Source organism: Sorex fumeus, unplaced genomic scaffold, assembly GCF_029834395.1.
Source record: "Sorex fumeus unplaced genomic scaffold, SorFum_2.1 ptg000030l, whole genome shotgun sequence".
In the NCBI taxonomy this organism is placed as follows: Eukaryota; Metazoa; Chordata; class Mammalia; order Eulipotyphla; family Soricidae; genus Sorex; species Sorex fumeus.
The window spans coordinates 15,650,217-15,674,580 of NW_026606087.1; the positions used below are offsets into that span (position 1 = coordinate 15,650,217).

At 37.3% G+C, this 24,364-nt stretch overlaps 2 protein-coding genes across 2 annotated transcripts; one reads left to right on the top strand and one right to left on the bottom strand.

The window, feature by feature from the left end:
• Positions 1–202: 202 nt before the first annotated feature.
• LOC130025485 (olfactory receptor 52P1-like) lies at positions 203–1,144 on the top strand. Its single transcript, XM_056116419.1, has one exon. It carries the CDS (start codon positions 203–205, stop codon positions 1,142–1,144), a length of 942 nt encoding a protein of 313 aa, XP_055972394.1.
• Positions 1,145–15,626: 14,482 nt separating this feature from the next.
• Positions 15,627–16,580, bottom strand: LOC130025387 (olfactory receptor 51G2-like). The gene has a single exon (XM_056116341.1). The coding sequence runs from the start codon at positions 16,578–16,580 to the stop codon at positions 15,627–15,629; it is 954 nt and encodes a 317-aa protein (XP_055972316.1).
• Between the last annotated feature and the right edge of the window lie 7,784 nt (positions 16,581–24,364).

A 24,364-nucleotide genomic window follows, 5' to 3' on the forward strand; every position in this document is an offset into this window, starting at 1 on the left:
CAACTCTACCTCCCGCCTTGCATCACTTCCCAGTGTTCTACAATCTTCTCATCCTTGATTGTTTTCATGAAGTTTAACTCAAATATTTCCTACTAGTTTCAGCCATAGCATGAGGATGGATTCTAACCCTTCATCTCTTAGAGCCTCTTAGTGCTCACTGCAAGGATAGCCTCTTTCATACACAGGCTACCTTGAGCTGGCCATGCATTTCACAAATTACAGCCATCAGAACCCAGCCTCCTTCCTGCTCATAGGAATTCCTGGCCTGGAGGCATCCCACTTTTGGATTGCATTTCCTTTCTGCTCCATGTATGCTCTGGCAGTGCTTGGCAACATGGTGGTGTTGCTGGTGGTGCGGTCAGAGCCTTCACTGCATCAGCCCATGTACCTGTTCCTCTGCATGCTGTCCATGATTGACCTGGTGCTCTGCACCTCCACTGTGCCCAAGCTCCTTGCAATCTTTTGGGCAAATGCTGCCGAGATCGCCTTTGAAGCCTGTGCTACCCAAATGTTCTTTATCCATGGCTTCTCAGCTGTAGAATCCGGTATCCTGCTAGCAATGGCCTTCGATCGGTACTTAGCCATCTGCCGGCCACTGCACTATGGGTCACTGTTGTCCCCAGAGGCTGTGGGCAAGCTAGGAGCTGCTGCTGTGTTTCGTGGCTTAGGGCTTATGACCCCACTCACCTGCTTACTGGCCAGACTGAGTTACTGCAGCCGAGTAGTGGCCCACTCCTACTGCGAGCACATGGCGGTGGTAAAGCTTGCCTGTGGGGGCACAAAGCCAAACAACATCTATGGCATCACTGCTGCCACACTGGTGGTTGGCACTGACTCCATCTGTATTGCTGTCTCCTATGCTCTCATCCTGCGGGCTGTGTTAAGCCTCTCCTCCAAGGAGGCCAGGGCTAAAACATTTGGCACTTGTGGCTCACACCTGGGTGTCATCCTTCTCTTCTACACACCTGGACTCTTCTCGTTCTACACACAGCGCTTTGGTCAACATGTGCCACGGCATGTCCACATCCTTCTGGCTGACCTCTATCTTGTGGTACCCCCCATGCTCAACCCCATCATTTACGGCATGAAGACCAAGCAGATTCGGGATGGAGCCCTCCGACTGCTGAAGAGGGGTACTATTTAGTCATATGGCTTTCCAACCCACTGTGGAACAATGGGAGCAATACTCAGGAACAATAGGAAAAGTGTACAAAGTTTAGACCAATGGCTGGGCTAGAGCATTAGAACAGCACATAGGGCATTTGCCTTGCAAGCAGCTAACCTAGGTTTGATTCTTTGCCCCCATCTGGTCCCCCATGTGTCACCAGCAGTAATTCCTGAGTGCAGAACCAGGAGTAACCCCTGAGTATCATCAGGTGTGTCCCAAAAACAAAAAAGGTATGAGACCAGTGGCTCTTAGCAAGGTGGTAGACATACACCCAAACAAGGTGCTATTCTTGTTTCAATAAGAAAATATGGCACAAGCCAAATGGGTGAAGAACCCACCCCCAGTTGTCTCCTCCTTGTAATGGAGATGTGGTTGCAAGCCCCAGGGAGCCCCTGTCTAAAGGATAATGTAACTACTAAGTTAATGATGGCCTCCCAGACATGCCCACCCGACTCCTACCTTCAATGAGATTTTAATAAAAATGAGAAAGATGTGACAACTGATCAGAACAGAGTAATATCCCTCACTGCACTTAAAGGCTCCTTCTCAGATTGGGATACAGGAGAACCTTCCTCAGTGAGCTGTAAGTGTGAAGCTCTGTTATTTCTGTCTGATTCTCTGTGTGTCTCCTATCAGATACTTCTCTGTACACAGAGAGAGAACAAAAGAATAATCATGGGCAAACTGTGCCCATCACATAGAGGAGAAAGGGTTAAAGCATAAGGTCAAGCTAAAAAAAGTCCTTTGGAAAATGAAGGGTTTTATCTTTTTACTGAGAATGCCATCTGAGTCAAGTATAGATTATCAAATATATATATATGTATATATATATATATATATATATATAGTATGAACTTGGTTAGGTCAAAAGTCTCCCTCTTATGATGCTGTTAGAGGATATCTACATATCAGACAACAACCAAGCCAAAATTTAAGACAGTTCTTTTAAGTGCAGGAACTATTGGTACTGAATAAGGCCTAACTTGCTCAGGGAAAATGGGTTCAGGAATCATTACATCTCTTCCTACCTTTGTATGGATATAAAGGGCCACTTTTTTTTAATGCTTTTTACCATACTTGGACATAAGGTGTGGAAACAAGGTCTCAGAATATATAAAACTTGAAGTTCTCTGGTCTTTCTTTTTGTCTGTTCTCTGAGAGTGACCATGCTGCCTTTGGCCATACTTTGTCATTGATTTTTATTTAATCATTCCAAATGTGTAAGGAAGTAATATATTACTTTAATTTTCATTTTTCTGATGACTAATAACTGAGCTAATGTTTGTGTTTATTCATTATGAGTATTCCCTTTGTAAAATGTTTTGCTTTGTAGTTTTTATTCCATTTTTGGTTATGTTTATTTGTACTAGGTATTATATATTCTGAATACAAGTTATTTGTTATAATACTGAGTGAAAATATTTCATCTAACTTTATGGTTTGTCTCCTGATCTCTCTAATATCTTGATTATAGAAGTAGTTATGATAAACTCAAAATAATCTATTTTCTTCTGCAAATTTCTGGATCTCCTTTTTCAATACTACAGTGCCTTAATAATGATTGCTTTAAAGAAAGAATCAAAACACAAGTTCCCTAATTCTTTTCTACTGAGGTCTGTTATATATTATTTGGAATATATGCAAGAATGTAATTTGTTAATTTATACAAATGTTATTCCTATGATTTTGACTGTACGACTGTTCTTTCTCCAATATTATTGCTCTATCAGGACCCCCCCCCCGATATATTCAATTGAATAACAAGGTTAAGGTACTTGTCTTGTTACTGATCTTTTGAGGAAAGAAATCAAGTTTACATTGTGATAGTAATTGTAATTTTTTTAAAGAGGTACTCTACCAACAGTTAAAAGTTTTTATCTGGGTGGTCTGAATTTGTATTTCTTCTTAAGCAGATTCTTCAGTAACAACATAAATTATTTTGACTTAAAGTAAAACTATTTTATCTATGAAATAAATGCAATTTTTCATTATGTATTAATTTTCATGTTGCCAGATTTAGCTTTCTAATATTTTGATAAGGATAGTTGTGCCTATGTTCATGATAAATATTTTAATTTTCTTTGTATTTTCCTTATCAGGTTTTTGTGTTAAGATTGTGCTTGGCTCATAAAATATACTAGAATATATTCCTTGCTACTCTATTTTCTGAAATGTTTCTGTAATATTTATTTATACTATGACTATTTTATACAATTTTGCTGGGAAATCTTTGAAGTTTCTTTTTTTGTATTTTGCATTCAATTTCTAGTGCTTAAAGTTCTACTCAATTTTCTATTTTTCAATATCTTTTATTACCCCTTAATTGTCTAGATAATACATCAATTTTTATGTCACTGTCACTGTCCTCCCATTGTTTATCGATTTGCTTGAGTTGGCCCAGTAACAACGTGAGACTTGTTACTGTATTTGGCATATCGAATCTGCCGCAGGGAGAAATTTTTATGAGACACCTTCATTAGTTTTCTAATGGAAAAGCAATTATCTATAATATTTCTGATATTGGTCATTTGTGTTCTTTATACTGTTCTATAGTGCTTTTAGGAAAGATATATATATTTAATTCACCATCACTATCATCCTGTTAATAAAATAAAACATAATTTTATTAATCATTAGAATATATTATGCTTTTTTTATTTTTCCGGTCTTTTAAAAATTATTTTGTTCATTTTCTTCTCTTGCCATTTCTATTCCCTTCTATTTATTTTGGGTTTTATTTGCATTTCTATTTCTATCTTCTTTACATGCAAAGTCAGATAGTTGGTTTTAAACTTTTCTGTTTATTATATAGATGCATGCTTATTTGTATGCATATGTATAAATTTCTAGCTATATGTTGTTTATCTGAATTCCATATATCTTGGCGTATGTTGCATAAAAGTATTTTTTTTTAATTTTAGTGACCCCTAATTAGTATGCTGCTTAATTTTCAAGTGTCTGGTGATTAGTTTTGTTTTGTTTTGTTTTGTTTTGTTTTGTTTGGGGGCCACACCTGGCAGTGCTCAGAGCTTACTGCTGGCTCTGTGTTCAGGGTTCACTTCTGGTGGAACTTGGGTGACAATATGGGATGTCAAGGATTGAAACCAGGTAGGCCACATGCAAGGCAGGTGCTCTGCCCACTTTACTATCACTTGGGCCCCTCAAGTGTCCGGTAATAATAAATAGGATTAAGTTAGAAGTAAATAGCAATGATCTATTTTGTTTGAAAAATACACAGCAACTCTAGTCTTCAAAATGTATCACTGTCACTGTATCACTGTCATCCCATTGTTCATTGATTTGCTTGAGCAGGGGCCAGTAACATCTCCATTCGTCTCAGCCCTGAGATTTTAGCAGCCTCTCCTTACTTGTCCTTCCCAATGCTGCCGTATTGAAGGCTCTTTCAGAGTCAGGGGAATGAGAGCCGTTGTTGTCAACGTTTCTGGCATATCGAATACACCATGGGAAGCTTGTCAAGCTCTGCTGTGTGGGCGGGATACTCTCGATAGCTTGCTGGCCTCTCTGAGAGAAACAGAGAATGTATATAAGAGAATACAAGAATGCATGTTAAAACCAAACACGTGTGTGCTGCTTTAGGTACATCAGTGGGCTAGACTATAAGAGGTCGTGCAGCCACAAATGTGGCCGCTTGCTTCTGGGAGCTTTATTTTATAGTCTCTGGATCTTGGTCATTGATGAGATTACATGGCACCAGGGGTAGTTTGTGGGTGTAACTGTTTATCTACTGGAAAATGGGGCTCTGGGTGGAGGAGGCCCAGCCCCGATCTGAGCAGACTTGGAGATCTCGGCCCTGGGTCCTACATACCTGGGTTCCTCTGCTGGTTCCTTCATGCATGAGGCTCGTCCAAGCGTGTGGAGAGTGGCCTTGAGCATGGCTGTGGCTGGGTTCTGGAGGTTTTCGGCTGCCAGGTTTCTGCTTGGGGCAGGAAGAAAACTCAACCCACTCCCTTCAAAGGGGCCCCGGTGAAGATAGCCTGGCACCTGAGGAGGAGATTCTGTTTCCCTTCAAAATGTAAGTAAGTAAGTAAAGTAAGTAAAGGCCCTCCCGTTGATCGTCGATTTGCTCGAGCGGGCCCAGTAACGTCTCCATTGGAGACTTTGTTGTTACTGTGTCTGGCATATCGAATACTCTCGGTAGCTTGCCGGGCTCTCCGAGAGGGACGGAGGAATCGAACTCGGGTCGGCCATGTTGGCCGCTTGTAAGGCGAAAGCCCTACCCGCTGTGCTATCGCTCCAGCCCAGTGATCATTTTTTACAATTACATAATTATATTTTGAGTTTTCATTTTTCGTTTAGTATTTTATATAACTTTATATTTTGTAATCAAAATTTGAAAAATACTTTCAAATAGTTCAGTCAATATTTTTCTGCTACTTTCTCAATTTTTCCCTCTTAAACTTTAATTACATATATTTCATACTACTTGGTAGATCAAATGTTACACTCTCTATTTTAACTTAATCTTAAATTCTATTAACTTTACCAGTTAACAAATTAATAAAATAAATTCTAATTTAACTTTATTTTAATTTAATCTGAATTCTATTAATAGGTTAATAACATATTGAATAACTATTTCTTTCTGGTCCTCAGGTTCACTGATCCTTTTTCCTCTGTTGTTTACTCTTATATTACTTCTAACTGTATTTTTTATTTCAGTTATTGTATTTTTAGATCTAGAATTTTATTTGATTTTAAAGTTTCTAAATTTCTTACAAAATTTGCAATAAATCACCTATGTATTCATCCTTTCCTATAGATTGCTATAGGAAAAAAAATCCTGATTTCAACAGTTTCCTACTAGGAAATTGAAATCAGGGCTGCTGCTCTAAATAAACTTCTTGTTAAGCACCTGCTTCTCATGTCTTCATGTCAGGATTTCCAGCAAAGATAAACTATGTTTTTCTGGCAAGAGATATAAGGTGTTTCTGAATATCTGAAAAATTCACTGAAGGACAGTAGTTTTGGTTTATTCACTGGAGTGCCTTATATAGAGCTCTTAAACATTTTTTTTCTATCAGTATCTTTCAGATGACTTATTGAGCAATTATGTATTCTTCTTTATTCTTTTTTTATATTTCTGCCACACTTTGAGTCTAAATTTTCTGGGTCTAAATTTTGGCAGTTTGTCCTCTGGATTCTGGAAATTATAGTCTTCTTTCAGATAATACAGAATACCTCCATCTCTTGCATCATGTTTCAATTTAGACAAATTAAATTGATGAAACAAGTGTTATTTCTTTCAGCAAGTCTCCCGGTGTAATCAAATCAGTCAACCCAGACTATAATTCCTTATATTACCATATTCCCAGGATACTAAAGCATCTCAGTCTCCATATAAGTAAGCATTTCTTCATATTTCATCCCACTTCACAATAGTTACTATACAATATTTGCAATATTTATTATCATCAACCTATTTTTATTAAAGTTATAGCTTACCATATGAAAGTTTCAGGTATTTGACTTTGATTCAACATCTGGATATATTACATTGTGATTTATACCATATGACTAACTTCTTTCACCCAATTTGTCTGCCCCATCCCATTTTTCACCCTCTGGTCACCACTATTTTATTTTCATACCCTAAGAGTCCACTTTGTTTTTCTTTTGTTATTTGTGACCCTGAGGAACTTTTGGAATACCAACCCTCTCTTCTCAAACACACACACACATACACACACACACACACACACACACACACACACACACGCAACTCCTAGGGTTTTCAGCTTACCAAATATCTGTCAAGGCAAGTGAACACAATTGAATTTGGTACAAGAAAAGTAGCATACCCATTATTTCATTGGATCCTCCCAAACTGGTACATACATTTGCTTTCCTCCAAGTGATTATCTGTGTCAAACACCGGCCAGAGGTCAATGAATGGATTTGGTAACAAAGTGCTCATAATAACTCTATAATTCCTCTAACATAGTTTTTGGTGTGGCGGGGGAACCTAATCATAGGAATACTAGAGAAAATATCGAGAAAAGAATTGGTGAACATCAGGACCAGAGCAATAATACAGCAGGTAGGGTGTTTTCCTTACATGTGATTGACCAATCAGGATTCAATTCCTGGCATCCCATTTAGTCCCCCAAACATCGTTATTCCTGAGTGCAGAATCAGGAGTAACCCCTGAGCACCGCTTGGTGTGACCCATAAAGGAAAACATAAACAAATAAAGAAGAAATAACTATTTTAAAAAATGATGACATTAAGTATAGGAAAGGTTTTGAGTTGCAGATGAGCAAAATGATTTAGCAGCCATTTTTAATCTTGTTGCTGTTCAAAATTAAATGGAAGTTCTGCCTTTGAGTGGCTATGAGCACCATACTCGCTCCCTGATGAACTCAAATAAAGCTGGTGCTAAACCACAGAATACACAATATAATAAACTATAGTGATGGTGTATTTTGTTTCCGATTATACTTGATCTTTTAAAATGTTAGTATCATCATCCAGCCGCTAAAGTATAGAAATTTATTCTTTCCTATCCCAGCCATAATAAATCAATACTTCAGATGTCTGGCTTGTGTGTGATATTAAGTATCAAGGATAACTAAATCAGTGTTCTGTATCTAAAACAAAAAAGCTAAAATGAACATTCAAATAGACCCATCATCCTGCAACACAAGATGTAAATTTGATAAGTTTCACATCTTATAAAATATCAAGTATTAATGACAATAAAACAAAAGATCTGTGAAACCATCATCTTGATCTATTCTACGAGCACATTTATATCCTCTTTGATTTTCCTTCCACCTTTCATTATTGGTGTCAGTTATAATAATACTTAGGATTTACCCTATTAGAATATTCTTAAAATTTAATACAGCATAGTTAAATATAGAAACTCTGCTATACAGTAAATCTTTCATACCTAAACAACACAAAGCGAGATATATGAGTATAAGTTAATGTCAATTATACCTCAACAAAAGGTTTATAATAGGAAAGAAGGGAAAAATAATAAAAGACTGAAAGATAGAGACTATTAATGCTTTGGAAATTCCTTTTATTGTCTCATGCACTGACTGTAGCACTGTAGCAATATCCTGCAGTTCATTGATTTGCTAAGGTGGGCACCAGTAATGTCTCCATTTGTCCCTGTGACATGCTAATGTAGCCCAGTGGTGTCTGCTCACTTCAGGAACACGAAGTGAGACTTCTTGTTACTGTTTTTGGCATATCAAATACATTACAGGTAGCTTGCCAGGCTCTGCCATGCAGGCGGGATACTCTTGGTAGCTTGCCAGGGCTCTTCAAGAGGGATGGAAGAATCGAACCTGGGTCAGCTGCATGCAAGGCAAACTCCCTATCTGCTGTGTCTCATGCAAGGGAACCAAAATGCTTATTTGATAAATATATCAGATACCAAGTATAACAAATAAAGGTGTGAATGTCTACAGATTTACAAATCATAGAGGAAAGAATTGACAATTTTAGAAATTCAGTCTAGTCTGATTTAGATGCTTTATCACAAAATCCTGAAATATCACAAATGGTGAACTTTTGTGTCTGCTTTAATATAGGGTCAGATATAGTCTTGCCACAATTTCAAATATTGATCAAAAGAAAATCAAAACTTTCATCATCTGAATTTAAACTTAAATGCATCTAGCTTTCATTAAATTCTAAACTATGGATTTAATACATTTAGTAAAATCTAAACTACAGTACCACCATTCCATAGATCTCTACATATTAACATATTGATAGTATTCAGAATAAGTAGATATCTACTAAAATAAAACAGCACAGACTAGAAGAACCAGTATTTTTTTCGGCAAAAAGTACTTGACTGTGAAAGAGACAGAAAGTATGTTGAATATTTAGAAATCCTGCACATCTACTATAAGAATATGGAAAAAGGAGTATGAATAATGCCATTTATGAAAGTCCTCTATAAGCCTTGAAAATAGACTACTGTTGAGAGAAACTTTTCAGGAAGAGTTCTTGTGAGAGATAGGTCCATCTCTCTTGGAATCTATCTTTTGAGTTTTTTCCTTCATAAAGCAATCTTTGTATAACTCTAAAACCTCTACCTAAAACTAGAAAAGGTCTCCGGGGGTTCCTGAAGGAGATAAAGACTATTTAAGAAAGGAGATTAGCCTATATATGAGGAAGTTATATTAGTAATGAAGTTACAAGGTGTCTATCTCAGATGTTGGGACCTAAGGAACAGCTATTTGTTTATAGGACTTATATGTGATTATATAAGTCATATGTGACTTATATGTGACTTATATGTGATTATATATGATTGCCTTTATATGTGATTGAGATTGAGATTTATATATAAGTAGGACTTATATAGGATTACATTTCAATTATTTCTTAGTCTTCTGTGTATGGTCCCATATTTTAATTCTTTAATTAAATCCTTACTTCAGTCTTCGCAAGAAATTTATGATGCCAAGACTCCATTTCAGAGATGGAGGAATTAAATTTATTACCTTAAAAAGATAAAAGGTAAAGGCCCTCCCGTTGATCGTCGATTTTGCTCGAGCGGGCCCAGTAACGTCTCCATTGGAGACTTTGTTGTTACTGTGTCTGGCATATCGAATACTCTCGGTAGCTTGCCGGGCTCTCCGAGAGGGGCGGAGGAATCGAACTCGGGTCGGCCATGTTGGCCGCTTGTAAGGCGAATGCCCTACCGCTGTGCTATCGCTCCAGCCCAATTTAATAATAATATTTAAATTCTTAAAAAGAATTTAATATCTTAGAAAGATATTAAATTATCTCTTAGGGTGGAGAAATTATGAGAAACGGAGCTTAAACTATGGGCCTGAGCAAAATTATAGCAGGTAAGGTGTTTGCCTTGTACATGGCCAACTGAGGTTTGACCTCTTGCATCCCATGTGGTTCCCCAAAAACCAAACAGATGATTCCTGAGTGCAGAGACAGGAGTAACTCCAGAGCAACACTGGGTATGTCCCAAAACCCAAAAAGATAAAAGAAAAAGAGCTTAAATTAGAAAATTAGGCTATCAAGTTTGCTCGAAAATTGCTGCTGTATAATTCTGGACACTACTCTAAAAAACAAAAACAAAATAAAAGTAAAATAGTGTTTCTTCATAGTAGGCCAAGAGCAAGACAACTATCCATCAGAATCAACCACATAAGGCCTGAAAATGCTACCAATGTTGCCTTCTCCCATTCATGTTCCTTTTGGTTTCTGTCAGTCTTTATCTGTTCTTCTCACTGAACATATATTATATGCCAGTCCCCTTAATGCCATTAGCCAGGATTATCTTAAGTGTGCACGCAAACATTTTGCTTCCTCGAAAACAATGTAGATTAGTAACTTAGACTCTATCCAGTTCTAGAGCATCATAGGCTAAGACTCTGATCTCCTATAACCCAAACAAGGGCTGGTCGCTGCCATTATATATCGCTAGATATATATCATTAGATATCTTTTCAACCTTTTTGGAATCAAGAGTCTTCAAGAAAGTTAGAAATTAAGAAAAAATAAAAATACAGGGCCTCTGTAGAGCTGTGTGACCATGAACAAAAATTTTGCATCTAAAACAAACCAATCAGTACTTGCTGCTTCCCCCCCAAAATCAAAATTATGTAAAGTAAATTATACTACTGGTAATATTACTGATTTTTTAATACCAGCTATTGTGCTCAATTAAAGTTATGCAATTAATTGTATATACCATTTTCCAGGAACTCAGTCTTTTATTTACTTAAACATTTATTTAATCCAATATCCTAGGTTATGTAACAAAATATAGTTAGACAAGCCAGGAAATTAAGTGCTTTCATGGTGCTTGTAATGAATAGAAAAAATAGGCATTAATCAAATTTCTACACACATATATTCAAAACTGGTTCTGTTTTGTTTAATTTACTGCTTCATGCAACATTATGTTCTTGAATCCTTAAAAAATCTCTGTGAAAATTATCCCCACTGTATAATGAGTAAATGTAGATTCAGACAGATTAAATAAACTGGCACAGACAGAGCTGGGATTTTGTATATTGTTTTTTAATTGAATCATCATGAGATACAGTTACAATGTTGTTCATGATTGGGGTTCAGTAATACAATGCTCCACCACTTGTCCCTTCACCACTGTACATTGCCCAACACCAATGTCCCCAGTTTCTCTCCAGTCCTCCCCCAGCCTACCTCTATGGCAAGCACTTTTCCTCTCTCTCTCTTTCTCTCTCTCACTCTCTCTCTTTCTCTCTCTCTCTCTCTCTCTCCTTTTTGACCTTATGGTTTGTAATATAGATACTGAAAGGTTATCATGTTTGTCACTTTACCTACTTTCAGCACTCAGTTCTTTCCAACTACCTTTGGCATAGTAGTCCCTTCTCTATCCTAGCTGTCCTCACACCCACCATTTGTGGCTAGCTCCCAACCATGGACCATTCCTCCTGGCCCTTGTTTTCACTGTCCTTGGGTATTAGTCTTATACTATGATTTTTATATCCCACAAATAAGTGCAATCATTCTATGTCTGTCCCTCTCCCACTGACTCACTTCACTCAGAGCTGAGATTTTTTTTTAAATTCAGTTTTCTGCGATGATAAATGGCAATCTGATAAACATAAAGATGAAAAGCAGAGACTTTAGATTAATGTTACACATAAAGAATGATCAGAATATGAAATGTAGTGACTTTTAGAATTGGTCGTGTTTTTTTTTATTTAACTAGAGAAACAATAACAACTATCCCCTGACAAACGTTTCCCCCCCCCCACCAGTTCCAATAGCAAAATTTTTGTAGAAACTATCTCAAAATTCCTCCCATATATTTTCAGTAGCTTTTGGACTTCTAGAACAGAAGAATAGCGCATGCTGAGGTATCTATACCTTGAAAGTAAAGTTGTAGAGACAGAGTTATTCTATGGCTGCACAGATCTAAGAATCTGTGGTCTAACTATAAAAACAAATGTGCTAGCTATAGTGGTGGGAACTGTCTCCAAGTGGATTCTTTTGTCCTTAATTTGTAATCCTTTTAACCATATAATTAAAAATTTCTCAGAATTTTTTAATATCATGTATTTTGTTTTGTTTTAACTAGCCACAGTCACTGTGGTTCTGAACGCCATCACATCTGCCATGGACTTCTGGTAAAGATCCATAGGACCCTCAGCAATATGGACTTGCTGGCCCATCAAAAACAGATGAGAATCATTTCATTATTGGGACTCCGAATGAAGTATATGGAGAGACCCAGATTACAGAGTTGCTTGTTTGGCCCTAACAAAGAAGATTGTCATGCCGCACAAATTGGCCCTTTTTGAAGGGGAGGGCATTTGAAAGGACAAATCTAGATTACTGAAATCCTTTGTTGGATAATACTAAACTTAATTTTCTAACATGGATCACTAAACTCATAATTTGCAGACTTCTTCAGCTCTAAAGATAGGACTTCTTTTTATTGAAGTTGAGGTAATGTGGTTACAGTAGTTAATGTTTGTGGTACAAAAGTTGTTACACCATCACCAAAAATCCAAAGACCCTCTACCCTAGTTCTTATGTGACTTTTAGTCCTCCTCTTACCCCCACATCCCTACCCCTATTGCTTGGTAACCTTATTTTTCTTTTTTTTTTGCTTTTCTTTCTTTCTTTTTTTTTTTTTTTTTTTTTTTTTTGCTTTTTGGGTCACACCCAGCAATGCACAGGGGTTACTCTTGGCTTGTGCACTCAGGAATTACCCCTGGTGGTGCCCGGGGAACTATATCAGATGCTGGGAATCGAACCCGGGTTGGCCTCGTGCAAGGCAAACACCCTACCCACAGTGCTATCACTTCAGCTCCAAGGTAACCTTAATTCTATAGTCTAAGTCAAAAAGTTTGTTTTCATTGAACACTCCCCATTTCCTTCCCATCACGTATGTGTAATATTACTTGGTATTTTTCCTTCTCTCTTGGACTTGTTTTATATTGTGTATATAGCACACTTTTTCTTTATTCACTCATCTGTTGCTGGACATTTGGGTTACTTCCAGATCTTGGCCATTGCAAATACCGCTAAGTGAACATAGCTGTGAATAAATCTTTTCACATTAATGACTTCATTTTCTTGGAACAGATAACAAGAAAAAGAATCATTAGTTTATATGAAAGCTCTGGTTTTAATTTTTTTGAGAAGTATCCATACTATTTCCAAAGAGGTTGATAGATGCCTCAGCCTTAGATGACATTTTCACAGTGAATAATGATTATTTTTTCACTGTATTCCCATCAACACTATTGTTTCTATTCCTTTTGATGTAGAGGTCATTCTCACTGATATGAAGTGATACTTCCTTGTCATTTTAATTTGTACTTTCCTGATAACAAGAGATGATGAATACTTTTCCATATGCCTATTGGTCATCTATATGTTTTCTGTAAGGAAGTATTGCTTATATCTTCTTCCCATTGTTTAGAGTTGCCAGTTTCTTTATTGTTGATCTTTGTGAATGTTTTATATATATGTATATATATATGTGTATATATATATATAGAATATTAGCTAAGAACAAGATTTCACCTTTAGACACTTTGGACAATAGCCTAGTCACCAATAGACACAGATAATTTGAATATTTTGGAATCCATGCTGTAATGGCAAGAAAAAATATATAATATAAACACATTAAATATAATAAAGGAACCAAATTTAAGAGCTAGAATTGCATGTACAGGATTCATTACTCCTTACCCTGCTTTCTTGCCTCTGAGTTCTTGTTCTTTCTGTCTCACTTCATAGAAATAATACGCACAAATTGCTATGATCTTTAAATTCTCAGTTGTCTGGTTGTCCACTGATATGGGAAAATTGCCTTTTATTTCTTTCTCTCTAATATGTGAGTGATGGTTTACTACTAAGAATACACCTATTTCAATTTTTAAGGGGGGTGTATTTCAGGACTAAGTAGTCCAAGGAAAATGCTAGTGATAAAGTAAGAAATGATCCATTCCTGGATAATATTTCCTCTAAAGCATTGTAAATAACTTTGAAAATTTTCTGCACCCACCCATACACACAAATATGTAGCTCTTCTCTGAACTGTGCCATTGGAAAGAACATTCCTGATCATATTGAAACACATCTAGTCCCAGGATTTCTGGTATTCATCCTTACCACATCATTTTATTCCAGATTATCAGCTGCTCATTATCCCCAACAGACCTTAGACATTCATGTTTCCTTCTTTTATTTCCATCCTGGAATCAACTTTCAAGAAACTTTATTTCTACACCCCCTCCTTTTATATCATTGAATAAACCAATAGTGAAAACACAAGGGCAAGAGAGTGACTATGGCATCTTCCTTGTATTTACCCAACCTGGATGCAATCCCCAGGACCACTATATACCATAAGAGTAACCCTGGACCACTGTCAGGTGTGAATTAAAAAAAAACCTAAAAACAAGCTAAAATTATTTAGTGAACACAACATTCTCTGAAATCCTGGTCTCATGGAACTTACATCTTAGAAGATCACTTACATTGGAAATGAGTGACTTTTTAAACTTATTGCCACTGTGCTTGAGAAATTGTACTATAGAGAATTCAGTGGGCAGCTTTCCTAGGCTTGCCAATGCCAAACATTCAAATTCAAAGCAAATGCACACATAAGAGAACCAAGGAAAAAGCTACCATTCTCTAAGTCTCAAATCAATGGCTGGTGGTACAGGGTGTGTGTGTGGGGCGGGGGGGGGGGGCCCTTATCACATAGGATACACTGTACATGATAAATTTACCCCAAAAGTAGCCTCTCTTTTATTTCTTGATATGATCTGACTCATATTAAATTTGGGAAGCAGTGATAGGGCCTTTTTATATATAAGGCAAGTGCTCTATCATCGAGTGGTGCCCCTAAACACCACTAGGTGTAGCCCTAGTAACCCCCAAACACTGCACAAACAGGCCAATCATCACTAAACAAGGTCCAAAGACCCTACAAGCACAATCAAGAGTGTCTAAGATCAGTACCCCCAGAACTTGTGGGTGTGAACCCTATTAAAATTTTGGATAAGAGGGCCAGAATTCAGGTAAACATGGCTCACATATATATGCTATTCTTATAATTATAAATTTATGTAATTTATTTCTTACTTAGGGTTAGAAATCAAATGGAGGGAAGGGTATAATTCAGTGGGACCAAAGAGGAGAAGCCTGTGCAGATATACACAAATATATCCCCTCAGTGTGATTAAGTTTCCTAAATAAGCAGATGTCACTCTACATATGAATCTGAGATATCAGAGCAACAAAAAAAAAAATTACCAGTGATAATTTAATATGCTTTTCAAGATCTCAGTTCCCCAAAATTAAAATTATGGAAGATGAGGTAGGCCCATAAAAGACTCGATATTAAGATCTAAGTCATTCCTAAGTTTTATAAATGAGCTCCCCACCTTAAGTTCCACACAAAAGCAATGTGACCCACGTGAACTCTTCTGCTATTCTAGGATGCATCAATCCTTTTCTGCATAAAGCGTTTTAGGAGACCCTGCCTGATCTGCTTAGACTTGATGCAGTATACTATGGGGTTCATGAAGGGTGGAACCAAAAAATGTAGGTTGGCCATGAGCACTGCTAAGGCAGGATAACTGTGTTTCTCTACTCGATGCAACACAGACAGTCCCAGTTTTGGCAAATAAAAGATAAGAACAATACAGAGGTGTGAGACACATGTGTTGAGTGCCTTGAGTCGCTCACCAGGTGATGCAATGGTCAGCACAGTTCGTAGAATCAGAGCATAGGAGAGCATGATGAGGAAGGAATCGAGGCCCAAGGAGAAAAGAATGGAGATCAAGCCAAATAAGCTGTTGACCTTGGTGTCTGAGCAAGCCAATCCCACAAGATCACAGTGGAGGCAGTAGCAGTGGGAGAGGACACTGATCTGGGGAAAGAACAGGCGCCGTAAAAGAATGGGACCTGGAAGGTTGAGCACTATAGCCCTCACCAGAATTGCGACCCCCATTTTGGCCATGGTTGAATGTGTAAGAATTGTGGCATAGTGAAGAGGTTCCCGAATGGCAATGAAGCGATCAAAGGCCATGGCTAGCAGCACGCCGGATTCCACATAGGTGAAGGCATGAATAAAGAACATCTGTGCAGCACAGAAATCAAAAGGCAGCTCACGAGTGCCCAGCCAGAAGAGCCGCACCATGGTGGGGAAGGTAGAGGCACAGAGGCCCAGATCAGAGGCCCCCAACATGGACAGGAAGATGTACATGGGTTCATGTAAAGCTGAATCAGTGCGAATCAGGAAGAGGATGATACTGTTACCCAGGATGGAAATCACACAGATGAGGTTGATGGGGATGGAAACCCAATGATGAGAGGCTTCCAGTCCTGGAAAACCAGTGAGGAGGAAGGTAGAGTGACCGGAAGTGCTGGTGTTGCAGGAAAACATGGTGATTCCAGGAGGGAGTTGTCCACCCTACGAGTAAGAGTCAACTGTTCATTTGACTGTCACTTTTAAAGTCCCTATAAAGAGTGGGCTAGGAAGAAAAAGATGTCCTCAACACTCCCTTGGGCCATGAAAGTAACCTTGTTCATTTTATCAGCTCCATTGCCTTTCATTTCCTGGATAATTTAATCTTCTTTTGGAAGGATTTTGGGTTATACCCAGATGCACTCAGAGATTACTCCTGGCAATTTTCATGAGTAATCTGTAGTGCCAGGGATCAACCAGAGTCTGTAGCATGGAAGGCACATGATTTAGCCCCATTGCTATCACTCTGGTCCCTAATTTTATTTTTCTATGTGGCATTTAATACATTTTATGAGTTGATCTTTTTCGAAAGTTTTAGTCACTCTGTCTTTTCTTTGACCCCCAACAACCTCTTTCTTTCAAGTATTCTAAGCCAAAAGTATCCCCATAGTATCTTCTCAAGCTAAAAATAGTTCCCATGGAAATTTTAGATATTAGAAATAAGCAGTTTAATCATTTATATTTATTTTAAAAGTAGATTTTTCATGGTATGACATATTTGCTAACAAATACATCAGAAAAGGAAACATTCAAATCAATGATACACGTTTCAAAGCCATCCTCTGTGGATATTTTTTCTCCTCTAATGTGGTCTTGGAGTCAACAATTTTTTGTTTTCTTTTCTTAAGAGTTCAAAATAGTTCTTTTAAATGCATTCAATAGTGATGAATTTCTTTCCTGTGAAGACATACTTAAAAAAAGTTTTCAGGAATTCTTCAACCAAGACCGGAGCTGAGATGTTCAACTCATGTATACTTTTGTTCAACTCTTTCCCCAGACCCACCTTTTCCAACCCCACATTCTCCTTATTGAAGCATTTACCCTATTTTTGAGACAATTCTGTGACTAGAGACAAAATTAGAAGTACTGTCCTCATTAGTATCTTTCTCAGTCTTCTTACCATTTTGAGCTGTTATGACAGCACCAGAAAGCTTTGTATTTCTCCAAAGTTGGGGCACAGAAGGATGAGAATAACAGGTCTTGGGTACCACCTGAAGGGTCGGAAAAATAAGCATAAATTTCCAGGAATGCAGCATTAACAATTGGAAACAAAGGCCCCAACCCAAGGGAAGTGCTTACTTTATCTAACTCTGTTACACAGTCTCACCACCTTCTGTCCACCATAATAATTGCATTTCCATTTGTCTATTTTCACATTCATTTGCGTTGTAAATTGTTTCCTATAGTCACAAACTTTAATGCTTACTTTCTAATATCTTCCAGACCTTCATTCTATTAGATATTATACTGTAGCACTGTCCTCCAGTTGTTCATCGATTTGCTCAAGCGGGCCCAGTAACATCTCCATTATGAGACTTGTTGTTACTGTGTTTGGCATATTGAATATATATAGCTTGCCAGGCTTTGCCTTGTGGGCAAGATACTCTCTGTAGCTTTCTGGGCTCTTCGAGAGAGGCGGAGGAATAGAACTCAGCTCAGCCAGGCCAGCGGCTTGCGAGGCAAACGCCTTACCGCTGTGCTATCGCTCCAGCCCTTAAATGGTACTATATGGTACCAGACATTATACACTCAGAAAAAAAAAGTCTAGTATTTTTTAGGGCCTGGCGATATAGCTAAAGTGGTAGAATATATGCCTAGCATGTACCAGACCCTGAGTTTTATGCCTGGTTCCTCCAGGTGTGGCCCTAGTGTTCCCTGAGAACCACAGGCTTGCTAACTGCAACTCCACGACTGACCTCCAAACTGCCAGCCCTGCGTCCCCCTTTCAGGGCAACAGCACTGACCTTACAGAGTGTTTGTGAACCCTGGAAGGACTTAATAGTGCTTGTTATATAGTAGTCATATATTTAAATGTAGTAATAACTACAGATCAGCCATACATATACAAACAGAGATGTTCAAAAGGCGTTGCCTTAACATATGACTTGGTTCTGAAGACTATCAGTGAAATTTGAGTGAAAAATAAAATAGGTATTTCTCAAAAATTTGTAGTTTCTAGAATCCATATAGAAAATAAATTATAATTTTTATACCTAGTCCTAACAAATTGTTAAGCAGTTTTAAATAATCTCCTTAAATATTTTAAAATAATAGATAGCCTACAATCTGTGTATGTTTTATTTCAAAAATTGGTGACAGAAATCCTTGATTATATTTATTAGGTGAAACCTGGTCATTTATAGAAAGATACTATGATCTGGAATGGATTAGAAGTATCTCTGATTAATTATGTTAAATTTAAAATGATAAGTGATAAGTAATTTCATTTTATGTTATAAATCTGGTAGAGAAACCTATTTGTGACCAAATTTCTGTGATACTACTTCCAGGATTAACCAGATAAATCTGCAAAACAGATCTAAGATATGTACAAATATTTAACTTTTTTGAATATCTTTAATAGTATTCATCATGTCTTTTCAATAAGCCCATGTGTCTTCTCATATTGACTTTTCAGAGGCTGGAACAAGTTAGCATCTATATATATTCTTTTATTATTATTATTATTATTATTATTATATTATGAGATACATAGTACCAAGTTTTTCAAGACTGGGTTTCAATATACAACCTTACATACATAAGTAGGTAGCTAAGGGTTGAATATACTCTAGATCAAAGGTTATCCAAACTTATTTAGCCTATCACCCTCCTTTCAGAAAAAAAAATATATATCACTCAATGCCCCTTTTGGAACTCTACCTTCTATAAGAAAATAAACAGAAAGTGATACCCATATTACCCAAATTACTAGCACCCCCTGGATCATGCCAGCATATCTCTGGGGGTGGAGGGCAACATCAACCACTTTGGAAAACACTACTCTTGATTCAGATGATCCAGTTAGAAACTTGGCTTCCTGACTGATTATCTATATGACCATGAACATACTTCTTAATCCCTCTCTGTTCTGATGTCTTCACCTATAAAATTAAAATTTAAGAAATAATAAAATGAAAATAACCTTCAGAAATTATGTACTTAACAAATGTTGCCAGTGATTAGTTATTGCATAATTAATAGCATTCCCACTTTAGGATTAAATGAAAAATTATTCTCTGTGTGCCTCCTCAAATTACTTCAAAAATGTAACCTAAAGAGAGATTTGACACATTATCAAAATTAACATCATAGCAATTCACTACTTTAATATCTTTGGTCCTGTTATAATATTACCATCTATTCTATGACTTTCTTGCCAAAAACTGAGCAGTTTCAATTTAATCATCATATGAATCTGAACTGACAGGCAATCTGTACAGTATCTGTGCAGTAGTACTCTTTAACAAACTCACATTTCTTCAGTCTTTCTTTGTTTTCACAAGCTTGGATTAAGTTCAGTGTAACATTTTTTTGGTTTCTTTTAATCTGACTAAATGCAAGTTCAAATCCCATATTGGATCTTGGACCAGAGCAAGAACATTAATAGGAAAATTTGAAAAATTCTAATAATATCTATAGATTAGTTGTTCGGTACTACATAACAACATAATTGATTTTCTAGTTTTGATAACTAAACTGTGCTCATGAAGAGGTTAACATTAGGATAATCTAGATAAATACTGCTGATTTTCAACTTGTCCGCAACTTCAAAGACAAGTTCTACTACAAAGTATAAATTTAAATAACCATACAAAATAAATAACTAGCTATTTACCTTATGGCCATAGAGTTTGTAACCCCACATGAGACCAAGCCAGTTTCTCAATATCTATCTTTGCTCTGTAAACAGAAGATTAGCAATAAGATTTAGGAAATACATTGGATTCAGTCTGCACTAGGAATATCCACTAAAGGTTAACCTGGGGAATCATGTGCAATTCTGTATAGGTTTGGCCAGTTGTTTAAGCACTGAAAAAGACCAGAGTTTCTTATTTTACCATGACAGAAGTATGTTTCTTGGCTAACAGTAATCCAACTCTTAAAAGAGCATTGATATGATAAGAACTCATTCCAGATGCTTACCAAGAGGGAGGATTAGAATGAGCTTAATCTCACCTCTCGGATTATGGAAAGATTAAAGTATATCCTGCCCTAAACAGAGGCCTCTCAGTTCTGCCCATACGCCAGTGATGCTAATGCTCAGAGGCACCCAGTCTCCACACCCCTCAACGGGTTTTTACACCTTGATTCACTCACCACAGATACAGGGCCTGTGTCTCCTCTCATCTGTTCCTCTATTTGTGCAAAGCATTTCTTTCCTGTATCAATAAAAACCAGTGCTTTATAATCCTCCTGGTGAAGGTAAGGAAATAACAGGTCTACTGGGATCCAGTGCAAATTCAAGAAATTTCCATAATCATAATTTCTGAACCCCTAGAGTGCTGGGTCAGACAGCACTGGGACTTGTAAGAAAGCATCAGGCAATTCATCCTGGTGAGTTTTCATGAGAGAACCAGGTACTCATCCCAAAGAGCCAATTCTATGAATTACCAATCACAGGTGGGATAGTGACAGATGGGGATAGATGTAGGTCAAAAGGCTGTTTGGAGACTTAGAAACAATCTTCTGCCCTGAGAAACAGAGGTCATGAAGACTGTTCATTTCTAGAAAGAATGAGAATACAGTCTTTTCAAATTCTGCTGAAATAAAAATCAGGCGGTATAATCAGAGATGTCTATTAGTATTTTAAACAAAGCTGGACAGTTGGGGGATGCATGGGGAGGTTAGGGTAGAGAGAAGAAAAGAAGTTCTTCACTTCCTAAGAACAAGCATGAAGTTAGTTGAAAATAAAGATATAGCATTGAAGTTGACACACTGAATTTCCTTCTCACCCTCACCTTCTCCCTCCCACTACCCCCAACCCACCCCCATTACTCCTTAAGATTCTACAGTTATGCCATAGAAAGATTTGATATACTTTTGGATCTGCCACTCCTTTATTATGTGGTGATGAGAAAATTAACTCTGTGTCTTTTGCACTTCACTTTTAACTGAGACAAATGGTTAATTTATTAGAATATTATTAGAATTAGAAGGATACAGTATATGAAGGCACTTAGAAGAAGACTTAGTGCAGTATAAGCTCCATAACATATGCCCTTCTCTTTCCAGCAAGAAATTAAGAATTCACTTTAAATAACCTATCTGGACACCTCTACTTTGCCCTTCCTCATGTCATACTCATCTTCTCCCAACATTCGTAGTCAGTGTTTTGGCTTTTTTAATAAACTTCTATTTGGAATAAATTTAGATTTATATAAAAATTATAAAGAAGAATCCACTGAAGTGTATATCATATTGTCATCGTGTCTTTGTTTCTTCTGATCTTTGACATTTTCTCAGTTTTTTATCCATTTTCCTTGAGAGTCTTGCAGATGTTTTATAGTACGTGGGAGTTTCTCATTAGCTAGATCCAGCCATCCCCGCTTTCTTTGTCTCCAGAGAGAAGAGGGGAACAACGTAGCGATGACACGTAGGATGTTCCAGTTCCTCTTTATTCTTCTTCAGGTCTCAAAGCATCCTGTCAAGTAGAGAACAGAATATTTTAAGAGTGAGTCTGCTTGAGGCCTTCACTAGTTTCTGTGGTTATACAGGTTATCCTTCCATCCAGGAGACCATTCTCTGTCCTCTGTGGACAGCACCACAATATAATTAATTTTATACCTTTTTCGCTTTTCATTGGAATTTTTTAAATTTTACAATTTCTTATGTTTCAGGTTCTGAAGGAAAAAATATTATTTTTAACAGATTTTGTTTGTAACCTCAAAGTTACATCAAAATTAAAATTTTAAGAATCATTAAACAGAAACTTGACCATAGAGTTTGTAACTCCAGATGAGGCCTAGTCATTTTCTCAATATCTATCTTTGCATATGGTCCTCAATTGCTTTCAGGAGATCACTCCTGAGCAGAGTCAGGATCCCCTAAGCAACACCAGATGTAGCTCCCTAAAAAATAAGTAGGGAGGAGATGAGCAAATATTTCCTCAATGATGATGTGAATGTGGCCTCCAGAGATAAGAAAAATTGTTTATCATCACTGCTTATCAGGGAAATTCAAATCAAAATAACAATGAGACATCATCTCATAGAAGGAAGAAATGTGTGTATTGTATATGTATATGTATATGTATATATATATATATATAAAATTTGGGGCCACACATGCTGGTGCTCAGGGCTTACTTCTAACTCTGCAATCAGGAGTCACTCCTGGTGGGCTCTGGGAACCACATAGGGTTTGCAGTTTGGAATCCATGTCTGCCACATGCGAGGCAAGTATAAGTCAAGCATAAACAAGTGCAAGGTAAGTGCCCTATATACTGTACTATTGCTCCAACCACAAAAATAATCTATATTTTAAAAGTCAGAAAATATTAAATACTGGTTAGGATATGGCAAAAAAATAAAGAACTCTCATTCACAGCTTGTGTGTTTTGCTAGATTTAGTCTCTTTGGAAAATGGTTTAAAGGCTATTCAAAAAAAATTAAGAAATAAGCTAAAGAGAATAGAGTGGGCAAGGCACTTTCCTTTCTTACATCTGACCTGTGTTCGATCCTTGGTGCCACAAATACACCACCGGGAGTGAACCCTCAGCACAGTCGGGTGTGATCCCAAAACAACAAAAACATTAAGAATCAAGCTTCCATATTATCCTGTGATTCTACTCTTGAACATCTATCCCAAGAACAAAATATTAAACCAAAGGATATGTATGCACATTATGTCTAACACAGCATTGTGTATAGTAAACAAGACTTGGAAACAACCCACATACTTAACAAAAGATGCATGGATAAAGAAATTATGATATATTTTTTGGAATACTTTTAGAACACTTTTGTATTTTTAGTTGGAATCCTTTTGGAACACAATGACATCCTTGGAATTTGCTGCAACTTGGATGGAACTGGAAGAAGTCATGCTAAGTCAGAAAGAAAAAGGACAAATACCAGATATCTTGCTTATATAGAGAGTATAAAGAAACCAAGTGAAAAATTAAATAATTCCCAATGGGAAACAAACTCTGAGATAGGATCAAGAGGACTGTGATATGAAGTTGCTGATGGGTGCGGAGGTAGATAGGAAGGATAATGGTGGAGGGATTCTGGCATTCTGGTAGTAGGTGTGGTGTAGCAGCACTGCAAATTAAATAATTATATTGGTACTATCAAAAAAAATTTGAAGCTTCACATAATTATGTCACTCCATATTTCACAAGAGAAAATTTAGATGTAAATCTACAGTGATAACGTGGTAAAAAATGAAAGGCTTTTTCTTTTTTCCATGGGGGGGAGTACAGGGGGCAGGGGAGCATACCCAGCTGTACTCAAGGGTCCTTGCTCCTGGCTCCATGCTCAGGAATCACTCATGACAGTGCTCGAGGGACCACATGCAGTGCTAGGAGTTGAACCAGGTTGGTCACACGCAATGCGAGACCTTAGCTTCTATGCTTTATCTCCTTTCTTTAGCTCTACTTTTTTTTTGTTTGTTTTTCTTTAGTTCTCTTAACACCTCTTACTCAGATGCTCTCTTTGTATTCAAACTAATAAAAATGGCTCTGTTGGGTCATCACTCAAATCTGGAATAAAGATAAAGGTAAAGGCCCTCCCGTTGTTCATCGATTTGCTCGAGCGGACCCAGTAACGTCTCCATTGGAGACTTTGTTATTACTGTGTCTGGCATATCGAATACGTCACGGGGAGCTTGCCAGGCTCTGCCGTGCGGGCGAGATACTCTCGGTAGCTTGCCAGGCTCTCTGAGAGGGGCGGAGGAATCGAACTCGGGTCAGCCATGTT